General features: G+C 31.1%; 1 protein-coding gene across 2 annotated transcripts in view; it reads left to right on the plus strand.

Moving 5' to 3' along the window:
* The window catches only part of Rme-8 (receptor mediated endocytosis 8), a 175,301-nt gene that overhangs the window by 51,494 nt on the left and 102,421 nt on the right, over window positions 1-21,386 (plus strand). For both annotated transcript variants that reach the window (XM_087168523.1, XM_087168524.1), the window contains exons 13-20: window positions 1,178-1,335; window positions 3,870-3,969; window positions 4,047-4,154; window positions 7,209-7,364; window positions 9,581-9,637; window positions 10,362-10,559; window positions 19,934-20,029; window positions 20,115-20,240. In XM_087168523.1, coding sequence (XP_087024649.1) covers window positions 1,178-1,335; window positions 3,870-3,969; window positions 4,047-4,154; window positions 7,209-7,364; window positions 9,581-9,637; window positions 10,362-10,559; window positions 19,934-20,029; window positions 20,115-20,240 — 999 coding nt within the window. The remainder of the gene's footprint in view (window positions 1-1,177; window positions 1,336-3,869; window positions 3,970-4,046; window positions 4,155-7,208; window positions 7,365-9,580; window positions 9,638-10,361; window positions 10,560-19,933; window positions 20,030-20,114; window positions 20,241-21,386) is intronic.

Here is a 21,386-nt window from a genome sequence, read left to right on the forward strand (position 1 = left end):
TTCAGTTTTAACAACAACAGTTTCGTTTCTATCGCTTTCGATATTAATTTTAGAATTAGAAGAACATCGATTTAAAAATCTCTGAATCCTACCTTTCCATGTCACTATTTTTTCTTGATATTCTTGGCAGGTGGTTATTTCGTTTTCGAACTCCTGTTCAGCAACAGTGTATTCCAGTTTTTCATCCAATTGTTTTAATTCCATCATTTTTGCATTTAGTTGCTCACTTAAATCCAATAAAAGTTCTGCTTTTTCAGCATCCTGCGATTCATCTGCAAAACTCGCTTCAATTTTCGATATCAATTTAGTAGTTAGCTGTCTTACCACAGTTCGTTTCATTTTTTGATTCCCTATCACTTCTTTCGTAGCCATCGTTCTAAATTAATTTATCCAAGTATTCTTCCAAAAATTTTCAATTCCATAAAAAGTCCCCTATTCCCGGGTTTCGGCACCATATTAATTCTGTACTCTAAAGAAACTTGGATACCCAAATAAACATGACTCAGGAGAAACGAACACAACGTTTATTTCATATGGACAGCACAAGAGGGAATAAAAATATAACAAATATGAGAAAGTAATAATTGGCACAGCGCCATCTATTGATATTAATTTTAAACATAAATTTTAGATATAATTTAACACCCCACTCCACTTAGTCTGAGGCTGTCTGCTGCTATGAAAACAAGAATAATGCATTTCAGGGAGAGTAGTTTCTCTTCACTCTAGGGCTAACACAGTAGACCGAAGAAAAAGATTCCCTTTCTCTCACATCCAAGAGCCAAAACCTGTCCTAAACAATGACCCGACACCCCTATTTGAAATAGTTTTACCTCGTTTCAATAGTCACAGCCACAGGTCCAAACGAATGGCTAGGAGAGTTTTTACTTTAGACAAACTATAAGACTCAAAACCTGCACTTTATTTATGTTTTGATATTATTTTTCTTACATTTTGTTTTTGACTCACAACCAGTTAGAATTTGTAAATTACACGGAACTCTTATAAAGTTCTCCCTCTTAACATTAATTTTCTTCTAATTTTAGGAAATATGTTATTGTTTACGTTCAGTCAACCAGTCAGATTTCCCCCTCTATAAATAGTATCTTCCCTTTCACTCTTTGAAGTTATTCTAAAAGATTCATGTCTAATTGGAAGAAATATTTTTTTATTCTAGAATAAAGATAAACTCATCCAGCCAGCACTGATGGCCCTCTTAGAAAAAGATGGTGACTCAGAATCTTGCTCACCAGAAGTGTTGGAAGCTCAGTTTCAATGCATCAGGCGTTTAGTTGCATCAAAAGTAGGATTTGCCACTTTTACCATGGTCCCTACGTAAGCACTCATTTTTTTTAAAAAAAAAACCATATTTTGGGGATATCACAGTCATACATAAGCCATAAGCCCAATATTTTTTTCTAATAAATGGAAACGAATATAGTTATTTTCAGGATAGTAATAATAATAAAAATATGAGAAAACTACAGACGGACCTATATATAACGAGATTCCATTTTGCGAATTTCTCTATTTTGCGATTTTTCTTCTTCAAGGAACCAAGAACATTTTGGAAATTTCTTGGTAAAATAACTTCCTATTAGCGAAGTAATTTTTCTATTTAACACACTTTTATTTGAGATCCACTTTTCCTATTTCTCAAAATATTTCAGAACATTTCAAAATTGTTAACGCATTTTATGGAAGAAATGACCTTGAATTGATTTTCAGAGCCACTTTTAAATTTTAGAGAAAGCAGTAAAATCCCTTTCCCTTTTTGTTAACATCAAAAATCAATTTACGAGAAAGCATAACATGTTTTTCTAAAGCATGAAACTATGTTACCGATCATACTATTCATAACGCGGAGGACAAGGATGACATCCCTTTAGAAGAACTTTTAAAAAAATGTAGGTACAGCTAAGAGTGAGCCTCAAAATTACTGATGCATTGATTAGTGATTTTCTTTTTATTGATTCTGAAGCTGAAACCACAGAAACCTGAACTGAATCGGATATTTTGGACAGTGTGAAAAATGAAAATAATACAGCCCTAAATTGTGAGGAAGACAAAGACAGAAATAATGAAGAAATCACCAAACCTTCATATTATGAAATGTTAAAATCATTTGAAACAATTTGGTAGTAGATAATAATTAACAATATGAAGATGTATCAACTGTTATTTTAATTGTGTCTAGTGTTCATGAATATGTTTTGTGTTCATGAATAACCTGTTTTGTGTTGAAGAATTTCAAATGGTGATTTTCTATTTAACGAATTTTCCATACAGGGAACTTTTTATCGGGATTTAGCGACTTCTTTAAATAGAGGTCAGACTATTTTTCAGAGCTTGGAATATTGCATGTTAAGGCATGCCTAGCTTAGCACTTAAATCATTTATCAGATATACCATAAAATATCCATGAAGACCCTCCTTAATTTCTCACAGAAGGAAAATATTTCTTTTTTTTTGTATACGTAATTTTGTATGCATGAAATACAATTAGTGTACACTTTAATTTTTTCATTTTTCCCTAGAAGAACTTTTATTTGTGTTTAAACAATGTATTTAGGTACTTGATAATGTAAAACGTCTTTTGCTTAAAAAAATATCAAGATTTCAAAGAAATTTGAAATGTTTTGAATACTCAAAAAGGGGCTCCTATTCTTAAGGGTGAACATAAGAGCATGTTTTTTGCATAGTCTTAAGGAAAATTAGACTAGCTTTGCTCCAAGTGAAGGGAAAAAAAAAACATTTTAAACGAGCTGTAGCTAATCATGGTTCTCAAAGATGGCACTACCAGTCCCATTCTGTATTGCAATTTGCCATTTTAGTCACTTAAATATAGTTTTCATTAATGATGTTACTCGAAATTTTCAGGATTTTTTAGTTGTGCTCACAATCATCCCTGAAAAACCAATTATACAAATGTAATTCTAGAATCGTTTTTGAATGGAAAAAAAACACACACACACAAGAGGGAAAAAGTAAGAGCATGAAATGTTTTTACTTTACTTTTTATGATAGTCCTTGTTTTAATGAGCAGATCTAATTTTTCCGGACAAGCTTCAGTAGCTCTGCCTTTAAGAAGTCGCCAACTCTAAAGGCATCTTCTTCCATTCACCAATTGCTTACTTTTGTTACCATCTTTACTTACCGTTTTTAGCGACCATCTTAAAAGTGGTTTATATAATTGCTATTGTAGTGTATCTACCACTACAAAAATACTATTCCAATATAAGACATGTTAACTCAATTCTATGTTGGGGTACCTTTTCATAGATGAAGGTTGGCATTGCTGATAGCTACCCCCCCCCCACACACACATTGGTAACCTTCTGACAAGATGTGAATACGCCTACTTTGATGGATTGTTCACATAGAACTTGTGACTGTGACACTATTCACCACCTTGCGCTGTTGCTACCCGGTCACGCACAACGTCGGCCTGCATACTCTCGACTGCTAATGGCAACACAAGAGCAACTATGACAGTGTTCTTAATACAGCTCTCCCGGCTTCTCACAAAACAACAATGAACAACTGGTGGTATCCGTTCATCAAATTCTATCACAGATACAATTTTGGTAAGGGAGTACGGTAATGTATCGACCACTACAAAAATACAATTCCAATTCAGTAGTATATAAGACATGATAACTCAATTCTTCTTTGTGGTACCTTTTCATAGATGAAGGTTGACATTGCCAATATCTACTCTCCCCACACTATCAATAATTGTTTTGTTTAGCAATGGCATAATTTGGTAATTTCTCGGATCATTTTAATGAAGTTGTTATATATTGATTCTGTGTTATATATTGATTCTGTTTTATATACCGAATCTGTGTTCATTTTATTGTTCACAGGTTTAGAGAAAAATTAGGAGTGAAAGTTGTTAAAGCTCTGAAGCGTGGTGATACCGGCGTAGCTCATGCCAGTGTTGATATGCTCTGTGCCCTTATGCAAGTAAAGATGCTTTTAACTGTTTAAATGGTTGGTACCAATATGGCCCTTATATAAACAATACTTATTTTCAATTGTAGCCCATGCATGATGATTATGATTTGAGACAAGAGCAGCTTAACAAAAGCTCTTTACTCTCTTCAAAAAAGTTCCTTGAAAGCTTGTTGGAAATGTTTGTGGAACACACTGTAAGTATTTTATACTGATTTCAGAAAAATCGATGTAACAATCAGTGTTGGAAAATCGCATCCATGTTGAGTTTCTTTTTTAAGAAAACTGTGAGAGAAAATTTTCTGTTTCTCCTTCATTACTAATTTAAATGAAAGAAAAATTAAGTTCAAACAAACCTAGAATTTGTCATGAAGTTTCAATTGCTGAAAGAAAGAAAACTTCAAAATATTTAAATGCAAACAAATCATTAGAAGAGAACTTCTCTGTTACGTAATCCTAAGTTATCTTCTCATATTTTATATTCATTTGTATATTTTAAAATTTTCTTTTCAGTCTTTGAAACTTCATGGCTTACTCAAGGATTGTCTGAACTCACTTTAAATTTTAAGTTAGTAATGTAAGAGAATTTGTGAGGAAAATTTTCTTCAGCGATGTGGCATCCTCTTGACTTTTAGGCATATCATATTTCCAGAATAAACTAGAAAATTGTTGAAAAATTTTCACTCCAAACATTTGTGTTTTATTTGCACTATTTATAGAGTTAATACAAACTGCTAAAAAAAGTATCAAAATTACCTTGATTTTTAGTGTGCCGAGATAGCCTGGTTGGTAGGGCCCTTGTCCGAGAGCTCGTGGGTTCGAACCCCGCGGCCGAAGACTCCCCGTGTAGTTGGTGACTAATGCACGTTAAAATTCTGTCAAGTTGCAAAGTCCGCCATGTTCCCATAACAAATCAATACCTCTGGGGGTACTGGATTGGAGATCGATCGTTCTCCGATTCAGGTAAAAAATTACGATCTGTGGATGAGTTAATGGATCCGCCTTATAAACAGGTGTGACGTATGATGTGGCAGAAGTCGAATTCTTGGCCATAGATGGTGCCACTGAAAAACAAGAATCGAACACCACTCTGCCTTAAATTTACTTGGTTTCACCAAGCAGACTTGCCCGTGTGGCAAGTGGCATCAGGACCAACCAATTTTTACTAACTAATAGAAAAATTTCTTTTAGACTGTGTGAAATATTGTTTTAGAGTGAGGCTTTAAAAGTTTTACAAAAAAGAGGGGCAAGGTAGTTACATAATCAACCATTTTCTTGGTGTGTTTGGTCATTAAATGAATCTATAGAAATGTTGAATTTTTCTTTAGAAACTGGAAAAATACAGGGAATTTTGGTGCTTATTTTTGTCGTTTAAAAAAAAGTAGTCACTCAAAGTGCAATCTATGGCTTGCACCAACCAATGCTGATGTGAAATTTCCTCAGTGTTAAACCGATCATGGGTTAGAGTCCCTTTGCCGTCAAGCTGACCGTGGTAGGTTCTCGTGGTCTTCCTCTCCATGTAACGCAAGTGCGGGTTAGTTCCATCAGAAAGTCCTTCACAAAGGCGAATTTTTCTTAATACTTGATCCAGGAGTTCCCTTGCCTTCTTTACTGGGTTCAAAATGGCAAGGCTACGGAGTTGACCATTAGTAGTCATAAATCCAAAAGAATTGGGTGGACTGTTCTATGACGGTTATGAAAAAAATAAATAAAAATTGAATCATGTAATAAAATTTTAGTCGTCAGTGTATTCATTGCAGAAAAAAAGTGGGAGAGAATTTCTCACCCTTTCTCAAAAACAGGGTGAGATTTCAAAAAGTTAAGTGAGATTTCTAAAAATTTAAAAAACACGAATAGACTTGAAAAAAAATTATTTCTTTAATTATAATACATTTTTCACATCTTCTAATTGAATATTTTTGCTGCATCATCATATGGAAAATGTTCTATATCTACTTTTTCATCAGCTATTATATTTATTTGGCTGAAAATATCCGTATTTGTTTCGTTTTGACCGTTTCTACTGACATTTGTTTCATTTTCATTTGTCCGTTACGGAGTAGAAGATGTCGCCTTAACAAGGTATTTGTCCATCTTACATTCATGCACACAAATTGCAAACGTCTTACATGAAGAAACCTTACCTACGGTGAACACGTGGTTGCAGAGAAATGTGTTCTGAAAGGGATTCCGTGGTTCGGTGTGTGGTGTTCTGCTGTTCGCACCGGTTCTGAACAATACTGATAAATAGGGAAGCTAGATAGCAAGGACCGATGTTCAAAATAATGATAGATCAAGGAAGAAAAGTGAAACGGACGGCAAAAGACAAAATTTTTTCCAAAATTTGTGCATTTTGAAATTGATTAATAGAGTGCACGAACTTCTCGCGTTAATAATTTTTTATTGCGAGAAAAGAAAAAAATATGCGAGATTCTCGCGTTCTTGCGCTGTAGTGAAAGCACTGGTCGTATTTTTCAGGGGCTCGAAAGAACTCAGAAATTTTACGCGTCCCCGAGGATGACTTGTCCAACAATGTACCTGTCCTCCTTTGAAACTAACCCGTAGCTTCTAAATAAATAAAAATATAATTTTCTCTTATTTATTACAAACATTTATATAAATTGTGCAATGAATTAGTAGTTACTAGGATTACATTATACAGTAATAAAAGAAATTCTAGGTTACTAATAGTAACCTAGTATTTCTTTTATGAAATAATTTATTTCTTTTATGAAATAATTTAAATGACAGAGGTCAAGTTATCTGGAATGTCAATTCATCCGAGGGTACTGCGCTTTTTAAATGAATCAAATATGACGTTTTCCAGTTCCACAATCAAGCCAATGATTTACAGAGGTTTCTGTTTATTCCTTCGTTAGAAGTCCACATGCACAGAGCAACTTTTCTTTTGTTTACCAAGTACATGAGCATGCGCATTTGGTCTGACAAAGGAACTAGCAGGATTTCTAGATTCGAGGGTCATTTTAGAAATGAGGCGCTAGACTCTTGTAAGATAACAAAAATTGAAAATGTATCACTAACAGTAACAGGAAATGGCCGTTCGTACGGACGCCAGATTCGAGAAGGCGGACGGGCGGCTTTTTGAGCCCTGGTGTTTTTGATTCATTTTTGTTCTTATTTAGGCAACCATTTTCATATTTTTTTTTTTCTGTGGCAACCCTGAAAATGACGATTTTAAGTTTGTTTAAATGAAACAATTATGAATTGATAACCCTGTTTTCTTCTTGCAGGCAAAAGGAACTGGTGCTCTTGTTGTATCATCTATGTTAGACTTTTTGACCTTTGCTCTCTGTGCCCCCTATAGCGAGACAACAGATGGGACTCACTTTGATACTCTTTTGACTCTAGTGGCTGATTATGGTAGACAGCTGTTTCGTCTATTCCAGGTTGTTCACTCAGTTTTTTTTAATTTTATGTGTCGCAATCTTCCGCATGAATTTGTTGTATGATACTTTGTACTTTCAAACATAAAATTACTGTGACAAATTTCTTTATGAAATGGTAGATAGAAAAATTAAAGTTAAAAACTATTTATGTTCGATAAGGCTACGGAAAATGAATGTCAAGGTTACAGGAACAAGCATTCGATTGAAAAGGGGTTCAATCCTGATATTTCTGATAATAAATATTTTGTCCTGAATTTTATTCTGAAATTCTTGATTTTTAAGTCAACTTAGAACACTATCCTAGCAACAAAATGACTTGGGCCCCCCATCGGACCAATATTCACGAATCTCAGCTCAATAAGGGTTCGAAGGGCCGATATTTTTCTGATATGGCCCTATGGAATTGTCAGATTCACCTGATATTTTATAATCATTATTCAGCTAATATTAGCCCTATATAGGCTAATATTGTCACTGCATAGGACCAATATTAAAAAATGTAGATATCCCAATATTGGTCCCTCGGAGGACGTTCATATAGGATCCATATGGAGCCCAACTGGGGCCAAAGTATAATTGTTGCGGGAGTAATTTTCTATACAGTCGAACTCGTTTATAACGAGAACTCGGATTTAACGAGGGAAACGAAAATATTTGGTTGGATCAATGTTAAGTCTATGGAACAGAAGTCGCTTTTAACGAGCAATATTTTTCTGTCTGGCAATCTTTTTTCTCATCTTTCTAGTCTTTCTGTCTTATCTTTTTTTCAAAATGATAGGAAATGCGCTAGTTAAAAGTAAGCTGACAAACTATTTTAAATATGTAGATTAATGAAAAAAATAAATGTTTTGGTAAGAATCTTTTCCTTTATTTTTCTTTCCGTTTATATTTCCTTTCCTTTAAGACTGTAGCGCAACTAGAAATTTTTTGCTGGTTTGGGGGAAGGGGTTAGTTGTCACTAAATTAAGATAAATATTTAATTAAATTAATTAATGTAATTAAAGTAAGTATTAATTAAATTTTAAGTCAACTCAATCATTTGACCTCCCAAGCCCCCCCCCCTCTTCTGGTTGCACGTCTTCCTTAAGGATCCGTTTATTACGAGCACTCGGATTTAACGAGTACATGTTACGGTCCCTTTGTGCTCGTTATAAACGAGTTCGACTGTACTTACAAATGTGGATCTTTTTATTTTAATTAATAATGCTAATAAAAATGTTAAAATTCAATAGTTTGAACTTAGAAACGATCCATTAATTATATGCATGGTTTAGGCATGTAGCCTTACCTGCAGAATTTATTGTTTTAAACTTCTTAAGAAGTGAATTAACATATGCGAAAACAGGGCCGGATTAAGCATACACGGGGTCCTAGACCATAATAAAATTTTTTGGGGCCCTTAGATTAAATTTTTTTCTCATATAATTTTTTATTTATTCATATATAAAAGTATCTATATATCTTTTCATTTAATAAAGCATATTTAAAATAAAAATAAATAATAATTAAATTTTACTTTATTTTATTAAATTAGAACTAAAAAATAATCATAAGATTTTGAAAAATCATTGTTTTTTCTTAATTTTTTAAATTTTTTTCTTCAAAAAATCCATTTTAAGGGGGGTTTTAATTATTGGGGGGCCCCATGCCATGGCCTAATCTGTAATCCAACCCTGTATGAGAAAGAACTTGAATAATAATTTTACATTATAAAATATTATGAATTCACAGGGTTCATACGCTAATTTATTATTTTCAATAAATCTTGTTGGGAGGAATTTTGTAATCCACGATTCATATAATTTTAAAAATGATAGATTTTTAAGACTGTAACAACAATATAGTACTGATAGTCTAAATCACTAAAGATCAGTATTTTATCTTTTTTTTACTGCATCGATAGAGAAAAAAATATAATATATTTTGTGAGTTTTTTAAAAAAATTTTTATTAAAAATTATTGTTATGACTATAAGAATGGTTTTTCTCTCAATAATCAGCTGTTTTTCAAATCTTTTTATTTTTATTTTATTTACTTTTCAACACTATGGACTCGTTTCAAAGTCATTTTATAATAATTTAGGGGATCATTATCCCTATGGTTACTAAAGCTTTGGTTTTAAAATTGGTTTTACAACAATTAACAATTATTAAAATTACTCTAGTCTTAAAGATATCTAAAATTTTGCTTACTTAAAAATTATACTTTTATTTCAGCATACTTCTTTGGCTATAGTGAAAGGTGCTGGATTGCTGATGAAAGCTATAATTGAGGTATGAAAGTCTCTAGCGGTTGATTCAAGGACAACTTTTCTGTATCTTGTTCATTAATGTAGGGATATTTTTAAGGTTTTTTTTATTAAATATGGTAGAATATTAAATAGGTTCTTGATTTCTTTTCTTTTTTTTAATAATTTCTTTAACTTAATAATTTCATAGCTATTATTCTATCTGATCAAATTTTATTTCATTCAATTAAGTGTAAAAAAATACATCGGAAAGTATTGCATGCTCAGATAGGCCCAGGATAGCAATAAAATTTGTAAACATAAGATACACATCAAATGTACTTGAGATGTTTAATTGGCTTGTGGATAGTCTTAGTCACTGCAGTAATAAAGTGCATAGTAAACAATATCACTCTTGTTTAGATAGTCTTGGAATGTAATATGTACAAAAAGTACAAATTTGTACTTTTTGTACATATTACATTCCTCCCCCTTCAATCACACCATTTTCATTAAAAAAAAGAGGGAATTATACAGAAACAAGTAGATGAGCTTTCGGATATCATTTACAAATTTGTACTTTCTGTATATGTAACTTCTGAACTGTCGATCCAGTCGTCTCGAGATTGGTCTCATTCAATTTATAAAGGCAAAATACATCACATGGAATGCAATTTTTCCATATTCCAAATTTAGTGCCTTTTTTTTACGAAATACTATTGAACAAAGTTTAAGTTGTGAATTTATTATTTTTATAATATTGTTTTTAGGAAGGTGATGCAGAAATATCGGCTAAAATGCAAGATTTGTCATTGGCTGAAGGAGCGTTACCTCGCCATCTACATATTGCTATGTTTACTAATAGCACAGACACGCGGCTACTAACAATGCAACAGCTTTCGCGCCATTTAGTCGGATTGTGGGTAACTGGCCACCCCACAGCCATTGGATTATTAAAAAGAATATTAGTAAGCATTCATTTGTTTATAAAGTAATTTACAGCATTTTTATCATAATTTAGCTTTTAATGTAGGGAATGACCACCCTTCAATGTAAATTTGATTAATCTTGAAGTTATTGGATTGGAAGGAAGGAATTTTTTTTTTTTTTTTTAGTGTGAAACTCAATTTTTTCTATACAAAAATGAACTTAATTCTGTCAAATATCTTTCACAATGTTTGTCTGTCCATTTCGCTATCAGGGATGTGATTCTTCCGCGGATCCGCTGATTTCCGCTTTTTTCAGATTTTTCCATATCTTCCGCTCTTTTTTCATAAATTTCCGCGCGGATAAAATTTTTAGCCAGTAAATGATATTTAGTTGAAATTTTTTTTCTTCCACGGAGCGAAAGTATTGAAGCCCCCAATAAACCTTTCTTCACATGTCAATCTGCTGGCTGGGGTAAAAGTGGTTGACCTTGGTAAAACAATGCCGTCTCCTACTCCACAACTCTCTTATCTTTTCAGGAATGAAAGACTCTTTAAAATATCTGACCATGTTCCAAAAACTTTAGGGGAGTCGAACGAACGATATAGTCGAACTTGCGACTTGTTGCCTTGACAACCGCGACTTCCGCTATAGATTGGAAAAAAGAAAAAAAGTCCTAAGCGGTTTCGTTTCGGCCGCTGATATTTGATTTCTTTTGATTGGCTGATTTACAGAATTTTAAATATTAGGAACTGGGCCAGAATCTGCTAAAATTGCGATTCTTATTTAGATGATTTTTATGTAAATCATCGATTTTTGTATTTAACTGATTTAAAAGTTACTTGTTGAGATTCGTTTTTACACGATTTAAAAATCATTACTCGCAATTCCCATTCACACAATTTAAAAATTCAATATCGCGATTTGTATTTAAGCGTTTTTAAAACCCAATATCACGATATGTATTTAAACGTTTTTAAAACCCAATATCGCGATTCATATTCCCGCTAGTTTAAAATCCAATGTCACGATTTGTATTCATATATATTTTTAGATTTCAATATTGCGACTCGTTATCATGCGGTTGTAATGTCAAACATCGATTTTCGTATTTATACGCGGTTTAAACATTACTCAGTGCGATAAGTATTCACGGACTCTAAAAATTATGCATCGTGATTCTTATTTACGCGATTTAAAAATTCAATACCGCGATTTTTATTTTCGTGCTTTTAAAATCCAATATCGTGATTCTTATTCACGTGATTTTAAAATTCAATATCGTGATTCTTATTCACGCTATTGTAAAATTGAACATCGCGATTCTTATTTACGCGATTTTAAAATCAAACATTGTGGTTCTTATTCAAGCGATTTTAAAATCCAACATCGCTATTCTTATTCACCCTAATTTAAAATCGAACATCGCGATTCTTATTCACGCAATCTTCAAATCCAACATCGCGATTTTAAAATCCGATATCGCCTTATTCACGCGATTTTCAAATCCGGCATCGCGATTCTTTTTCACGCGATTTTAAAATCAAGCATGACGATTCTTATTAACGCGATTTTGAAATCCAACATCGCGATTCTTAATCTAAGGCCTCTAAAAATTGTGTACGAAATGAACTTTCTTGTCCTATCAACAGTCTACAGATCAGTCATGTTAATAAAAGACCATCGAAAAAACAAAGAACTCATGACAAAGTCCATAAAGGTCCTTTGACCATTAAAGAAATGTTTTTTTAAAATGATGTGATACATAAAATCGTGCTTATGCATAATTACTCAAAGTTATCTAAATTATTAAAAAAAATTTATTTTAATCAAGATTTTGTTTAAGAACATAATTACCATTTATTTATATTTATTTGAATAGATAATAATCTAATCATTATCAGATTGGCTATTGAATTCATATAATTTTTTCTTTTGCATGTTCAATGCTGCAGTTATAAACTTCCTCTTTTTTGTGTTTTTGTCAATCACATCCCTGCGTTATGTTATCTTCTATTATAACCTTTTTCCATTTTTCTGGCAACTTCAAGATAATGTAGTGTGTCTACCACTACAAAATTACAATTCTAAATCACTAGTATATTAGACATGTTAACTTTATTCTATGTACCTCTTCATAGATGAAGGTTGACATTGTCTATAATTTCTCACCCCACAATCCTATGCTTCAACGAAATTCTGGTTTTTATCAGCAAAAAATTCAAATAAGGGTGATTTGATGTCATTGCTGAAATTTGTATGATTTTTGTTATCTTAGCAATAAATTATTATACAAAACTGTTGATGCCAGGTCAGGGCTATATGGAGGATGTAACATCATTTCTCAACCAGTTATTTTTTTCGTGTTGATTATGTTTGCAGTGAAACACGATCCCTCAAATAGACTCACTTTTACACTATTGGATTATCATTTATTTAAACATGGTGCATAGCATTTCTGAAAGTGGTTAAAGGTGCTTATTTTCCAGGGTTCCTACATGGTCAGGAAAACCTGAAAAAGTCAGGCTATTCTAAAATTAAGCTAAAAAGTCAGGATTATTCTTACATATTCATAAAATCAGGAAAAAGTCAGGATTTTTCTTACTTATTCATAAAGTTAGGAAAATAAAAAAAACTATAGTTCATTCAAAGACTGACAGGCAAAAATAAAGTTTCAAGGAAAAATTCTGTAATTCAAAATATGTAATTTCCTCATAATAACATACTCTTTTTCCCTGGTAGAACCTGTCCTGTTAGCAATTTTCCTCCTGTTTATCCAATGATAAGGAATTTTTGATAGGGTTGCTTGGTTTATTGCTCTTTGTGTGAATAACTGGTTTACAGACAATAGTAGCTGAAACAACAGCTGAAAAATCAAAAAAGGAATTTTTACTGTTTTGTGATGCTGCCAAAAAAAAAGAGCAAAAGAGTTTCTTAGAGTTTAATCCACAGCAAAAGATATTAGATAATTTTTTTTGAAGTATTTGCAGGGAGAAAAAAAAAAGTGAAAATTTGTGGGAGGTTATAAAAAATTTTCTTATCCTCTCTCATGGTAACGCAACAGTTGAAGGGGGGTTTTCAATCAATAAAAGCTTATTGGTTGAAAACCTCAATGAAGACTCTATTATTTCACAAAGGCGTGTGTATGATTATGTTTCGTTTATAAATGGACTAAAAAACATTTACATTAATGAAAAAATGCTAGATGCTGTAAAAGGATCTAGAACAAGAAAGATGGAGACATGCATTAGAAGCCAAAAAAAAAAAATAAATAAATCATAAAGAATGAAAAAGCTGAAATTTCTAGAAAACTAATAAAAGAAAAGATAGATGATTTGAAATTTAGAAAATCTAAATTGGTGAAAACTGCTGCAACAGAACTGGATGTTCTTGATTCAGAAATTGTCAAACAACAAAATATGTTGAGAAATATTATATAACATAGGAACCCCTGAGTTTCTCCTGAAGCTTACAGTATTACAGAAATAAATTTAAAAATACTGAGAAAAAAAAAGACATTTTTGATTTTATTTTTCTCACAAGTTGCATAATTTTTCTATCTGAATTTTTATTTGTATATAATTAACTTTTTTTGACTTTTTCCCCCTTTTTTATTTCAATATTATCTTTTAAAAGAAAAGTCAGTTTTAAGTGAAATTGTGATTTTTAAAAATTAATACAGTGCACTCCCGATTATCCGAGTTAATCACCGGGACAGGGAGCACGGAGAATCGAAAAATACGGATAATCCGAAAACTCTTTTAATTACAGAAAAAATCAATATCAGTACAAAAAATTTGAAAATTACTGACATTTGCATGCTGTATAACATCAAACTAGGAATTTTCATTTTAAAAAATTGTGTAATGCGTCTTCGTCATATGTTTTACGAACTGCAGTAATGTCACCGTAATCAAATCCTCCCATATAATCTAATAAAATTTCCACAGAGCAGCAGAAATAGAAATTGTATTTCCCTCATTTACTACATCTTCTGCATCAGTTACTATAATCACTATTTGATTTAACAACATAACGATGTCTTCATCTGTCAAATACTGGAAGTCAGGCTCACATGCATAACTTTGAAACCAATCTTCAAAATTTTCTTCGTTAAGAATTTCGAAACCTCAGATTTCTTTTGCTTGTTCGAGAATACTGTTATCTTATTTTTCTTGAACATCTGAAGAAGATTGCTCATCAAGCGATATTATCTTTCTCCTAGATCGTGATAAAGTAGACGATTTTACCTTTGACCATGCTGCTGATATTCGATATACTTCAATCCACTGACAAATATTGCTTCCAAAAATTTGGTAGTGTTATAACTTCATGAATAAAAATTTTTTTAATCTTTAAAATGTTTATCTTTATATTTTTCGTGTGACTCCGGAATGAGCACGGATAATCCGCAAACCAGATTATCCGTGCACGAATAATCGAGAGTGTACTGTATTTTAATGTAACAAATGTTCTAGTATGTTTTAAGAGTGAATATTATCTAAGGATACTGATACATATCTCGCAGATTTGATTAACCCTTTATATCCTGACGACACTCATGCATTTGGTTCTTCTTAACATTAAATAAAATAATATTTCCATAATCCAACAGATTTTCTTGATCTTTTTATTCAAATAGTTTTCGTATCTAACTACAAAAACACACTAAAAGTTTAATCTAATCATGATTATTAAAAATATGTTCCACAAGTTTTCTGAAAATATAATTTGGGATGTAAAGTGCTATTACGCAATTCCACTTTAATATATAAGTGTTTATCCTATTCAATCTATAATACTTATGACTAAGTAGCATATTATTACTAATTGAAACTGCAATGTTAAATGTTTTGTTGGAGTGGGAAACGGCGGGTCAGGAATTTTACTGTAAAAGATCAGGAAAAACCTGCAAAAGTCAGGATATTGTTTTCTCAAAATAGTGTAGGAACCCTGTTTTCGTTTTCTGAAAGCCCTTAAAGGTGCTTTTTTCATTGGGTGTTTTAAATTGTGGTTAATTTTCCCTTTCTGAAAATTAGATTTTGTTTCGTTACCATGTCGATTTTCGCTGCGTATTATGCAAAAGTGTGGTTTTCACATTGTTCTATTCATCATTTTCACAATTCATTCATTCACAATCCATTTTGGTGTACCGTTTGTCCGTAACGTATGATTGCGCCAATCATGTTACGTGTTTGATGAAATACTTGGGAGTCCGCCTATGCATCTACTGAGCTATATTCGATGAGATTCTTCCACTCTCATTTGCAACTCTGCTGCAAGATATTCTCAATGTCAGGCTTCATTTTCTACCCTCTAAAATCTAATCGAAAAATCTCTGGATCTTTTTATGGTGGCTTAATCTAATCAAGAACAGAGTTCTTTGTCAGAAACTAGTTATTTTATCATGAGCATGCCAAGTTATTTGCATTTTGTAGTGCTTAAAAATATTTTTTGAGTGCTTCAAAAGTACTTTAAAGGTGCTTATTTTTTGTTGCAAGATTTGACTATGCACCCTGTTTAAAGTTTATGAAACTTTTAAAATCCTAAAAATTTTAGTAGCAATGATTACAACAAATTGTTCTTGGTTGAGTTTTTTTTTCTGATAAAGACCCTATGAGGGGTGGATCATGAGGTTGTCAAAAGAAATTTATTATAGTTTTTTTCTTCAATTAGTGTACTTCTAATGCTGATTGACTGATTCAATTCTTCACACGTTTGAAACAAAATTTCAGGCATTCAAAAGCCTGAATCTTGCAATCTAAATAATCAATTTGTTTGATTTTTTTTCCATACTGTATGGTAGAAATACTTATTAAAATCAACTCATAAAAGGCAATTTTAAGTGACCCTACATAAAATGTGATCCACAGTTACCAATTTTGTGTAGGAGAATTTTTTTGAAAATATGTAAAAATTTATTTCTTGTCTGGCTACAGAACAGGGAATTTTATCAATTGGGAATGTCTGGTAGTTAAAGTACCGTTGAAGTCGGGGGAGATTGAGGTACCTAAAATCTGGTATTTTTTCCAAAAATATTGAGCTTGCAATCATTTTTTTAAAGCAGTTGTTTATTTTTGAACCTTAATAGCAAGCGGTTTTTAATATATTTTATATATAAGAATAATGCATGATAAAAAACATTTACAAACAAATTTAAGACGTTGGTTATCAAAATCACTGAAATTCAATAGAATCAATTACCAAAAAAACAAGGAATTATCAGATATTTTTTTAAAATTTTTTTTTTTTTTAATATTTGAGACCAGCCTGGTTTAGCTTATTATGCACACTAAATAAATTGTATTTTTAATTATGTATTTTAAATGTGTTTTTAATTATATATAGTTATTATCCATTTTTAACTTCAATAATATGTCATTTCTCTTGACTTGTGATTTGTCTTTATTTTAATTCTGGAAATATATTAAATGTCATTGATTTACATACATAAGCTTGCAACCTAAAAATTACAGCTACAGAAAAAAAATATTTCAAAAATATCTTTTTGAATTTAATTGAAACGTTAACATGTAATTTTTAAGCTAAAATTTATTGTTTACTTAGATTAAATATGTGATTTTAAACAGAAACTTACCAACCATATAGCTTTTTTATTCAAAATGAATTCTTTTATCTGTACTTAATTTATTTGTTTAAAGACTATTTAAAACAAGGTTGTTATAATATTACCCAACCTGGAAAAACGTAAGTGAGTTTTTTTCTTATTTGCATTTTATTAATAACTTATCAGGTCTAGATATTAAATTTTTAATGGATAAAATACAAATTACAAACATTTAAATATTTGCTACTACTTCTACTACTCTTCAACTACTACTTCCATGTTTTTTGCTTTAAAACTTTAACTTTTTTTAAGGTGTTTTCAAAAAAATTTGAGATACTAATTCACAATATATTGAAACTAATGATATAATAAGATACAACATATAATATTTTAGAAATCACAATTCAATGTTCCTGTTCTCATGTACTACTTGTTGAAATACTAGAGCTTATTCTAAAAGCATAGGACACAATAATACTATTGGAAAAGTATTACACTGATACATTTTTCATGTTAAAAATCAATTTGAATTTTTTTTTATTTCATTTAAATTAAAATAAATAGCTTGAATTCTGCACTTGAACATTTAGTGGTTATGATTTTCACAATTCTGAAAACAGAATAGGTAAATCCTGCAAAGGTAATTTGATCCTATTAAAATATTATGAATTAAAAATATTGATATTATCCTTTAAAAATATTATTGCTCACTTATCAATGTAAATGACATTGATAATAAAATATGTTAATATTTATGTTTATTAATGTCTTAATGAAATAATGGCATTTATTAATACAGCAAGACTTACTCTAAAACTATAAAGAATAAAAAATCAAGAAAAACTAAAGTTTAAAAATAAAAAAAAACTAACCCTGAAAAACCCATGGGTTGGCTTTCTTATTTAAAAAAAAAAAACTGGATTTTTTGCAGTTCTGATTTAAAATGAGTTGATATTTAAGTTTATTTTTAACTTTATGTAATTGAAGCTTATGATAACTGAATTTATGTTGTAATATTTTATAGTTGTGTACATTAATTAGGAATACTAAGTCTTAACATAAGTGATAAGTATTAATTAATTATAAATATTTAATAGTATTGCATGCTTTTGTTGACTTCATTCTAAATTATGTTGCAATCAAACTAAAATTTATAGCTTTTAGTTTGTGAAAAACGTTATTTTTTCAAAAAATAAAAAAACTAAATTAAATGCTTAGTAAAAAAACTTTTCAATGTCTTACAACGATGCAACTTTGGTGATTAAAATCAAAATCTTTCCATAGAATGCTAATTGGACAGCAGTTTCTCATACGAAAACATGTTCAAATGTTTCACGCTAATAATTATAATATAAAAACTCAATTATTTAGAAATTCATCATAAGGTAAAGAAGAATTATGTATGCAGGAAGACCAGTGTCGCAGTTTTGGATCTAAAATAAATTACCTGAATAGATTTTTATGCTTCAATTTCAGGTAAAAATTTTTTAGTATAATCGCTAGTTTAAAGACTGCAAACTGTTTTTGCAGAAAATAATATTAGAAACTAAAATATATTGGTTTAAACCATATTCAGATAAAGAAAAATAAATAATAATTTACATGCTCACTTGAATAAGTTTATTTGCTTAGTAAATAACAATTAAAATATTGTAATTGTATTTAAATGTAAGCATTGAATTTTCAATTAAGTTTATAAATCCCAGATATTTTACATCCCCCATGGCAGAATCACAGTGACATTGTCGCAGAATGTTAGTTTCTTGCGGAAAGAATTTTCTTTTAGGAAGTAAAGAATTTTGGTTTGCTTTTTTGCAGAAATTTTTTATCTCTAAAATTATATTTAAAGGATGCTTTTTTCGCACATAGGAGGGAAAAGAAATGTTCGTGATCTTTCTATTCTTATTTGAGAGGAATGAAAAATATAGAATAATGAAGTAAAAAAATTCTTTTCTGCTGAAATATTGAAAGATTTTTTCTCTCCAGAAATCATTCTTTGACACTATCATTTTGCTCTGATATTCTCGTTATTCCATGAGGTATTTCAATGATTTCTAAGACAGTTATTGCTACAAATTTTTGCTTTTTTTTTTAAAAATCTTGATGTCTTTTGTTGCTCACTTATTTATATTCTCGTGAATTTTTGAAATATACCAATATTATTATGGCATGTGAAATTCTAATTGCGGATTCAAGAAATCATTCTTTGACCCTCCCGTTTTGCCGCAAAATTCTCTTTAATCCTCGCTGTTCAGTGTTAAAGAGATTATTGTGTTACAGCACCCAGTGGAGGGAGAAAAATTCGTGTAACGAGAAGGCGTTGTGCCTATGTGAGAGTTTTGTGTAATGAGTGAAGAGATTTCAAAAATAAAGTAATGTTGTTCTAGGGTTCCGATTATCCTTGTGTTGTGGATATTTTATGAACTAGCCAATAAACTCTTGCAGTATATTTAATTCGCATGATTTTGTCGCTGATCTTCTTATCCGTAGTCACTGCTACGGATTACATGATTTTTCTTTTTTTTTCCCCAGGTTCTGATGATTTACAAAAGTGTTTTCTTGTTCAGTAAACTGTGAGAATCTCTCCCATGATATTAGAATAAAAAAATATTACATATTCATATAAAAATTAAATACAATTTTATTTTATTCAAATAGTTTTTTTTTGTTTGTTGTTAAGCACAACGTTTTTGTAACTTTAAATTTAATTAGTAACTTCTATTATTAGAAGCATCTTTTAGAAAGATATTAGTGCTAGAGAGATTTGTTGCAGAAAGCCCGAAAAATTCTGCCACAGGGTTTACATCCATAACTGTACCTTTTTAAAATCTTGTTTTTTTTCCCCAGCCTGCTGGATTACTCTCTTATTTGGATTCTGCAGAAAAGGTTCCATTCAAATCAACTGACTATATAAACATCAGAGATAATTTGCAAATAGCTAATGCAAGTATTTTTTATTTGATTTTTTTCCATATCAATTTAAACAATAATAACATTTTAAGATATCTCATTGAAATACATTTTATAGGATCAAAGCCAAAACGAGAAGAAAAATATTCCACAAACTTTGCAAGAGTTGGAAAAAATAATCGAAAAACAATTACAGTTTGTATTAGAACATTGGCGAACAAAAATGGGCTTGCCAAAAAAGGAGGTACTCATTTTTTTCCTGGTTCTTTTAATTTATCCTCTTCACCACTGAAGTATAACGGAATATAGCAAAAAAGTATTTTATAGTTCTGAATTTCTATTTTACTCCCATTAGTCCAAATAGGACAAACAACATATGAATCATATCTGCCAGGGGCCAATAATTTTAGGTATAGTTTGTCTACGGTAAGAACTCCTCCCGCTACAAAATCTGAGGCCGCCTGCTGCTATGGAAACAAGAATAGTGCATTTCAGGGAGGGTAGCTTCTATTCACTCTAGGGCTCACACGATGGACCGAAGAAAAACTTTCTTTCACCGACCTGAGCCGAAACCTGTCCTAAACAATAAACCCTTCTTAAAATAGGTGTACCTCTTTACTTTAGCCTCCGCCACGGGTCCAGACAAATGTCATGGGGAGTTTTGACGATCTACGCACATGTGTTGACCGCAGGAAGTAAAAGAATACAATATTTTAAATTAAACCTTAAGTGAAAACAAACATGTATGCTCTTATAGTATTTTAATACAATAATGAATAGATTAAATAATTCTTTTTTTAAAAGTTTTATCTAAGTACAATGCATAATAAATCAGTTTCATTTTAATTATGCAAACTACACGAAATAAATATTAAATATTTTTTTTAAACGCTGGCACTGAATTTATCGTTCTTCAGCATGAAAGGCGCTGGAAGTGTTGCTCATTTTGAGTTGCCCAGCCAGCACTTTGTGATCAAAGAGGCAAGAAATATTACCACACTACCGCAGATACCCGCTCGTAGGGTGGGCCACATTCATGCATCACATACAACTGAAAAGAATACACAACGAGAAACATCCATGCCCTGAGTGGGATTCGAACCTGCAGCCAGACACGCTAACCACTTATACTCCTGGCTGGCAAATAAATAGTGAAAAGAATTTTAACATTAATTATAAAAAAAATATTTTATTCTTGTGGTAAAATATCAAAATTATGGAGAAAAAAAACACAATACTATATGTATGTACCTTAATGTAAGACAATTAAAATGCACATAATATTACTAAATAGAAATAAAATTATAATGTTATGATATTTCACATGACTACTACCCTGTTATAAATTTTGTCATACATACCAACCTGCATGTTCATGATTGTATTATTA

The sequence above is a fragment of the Parasteatoda tepidariorum genome, chromosome 7, assembly GCF_982258835.1.
Source record: "Parasteatoda tepidariorum strain Cologne lab strain chromosome 7, Ptep-v5.0, whole genome shotgun sequence".
NCBI classification, from domain to species: domain Eukaryota; kingdom Metazoa; phylum Arthropoda; class Arachnida; order Araneae; family Theridiidae; genus Parasteatoda; species Parasteatoda tepidariorum.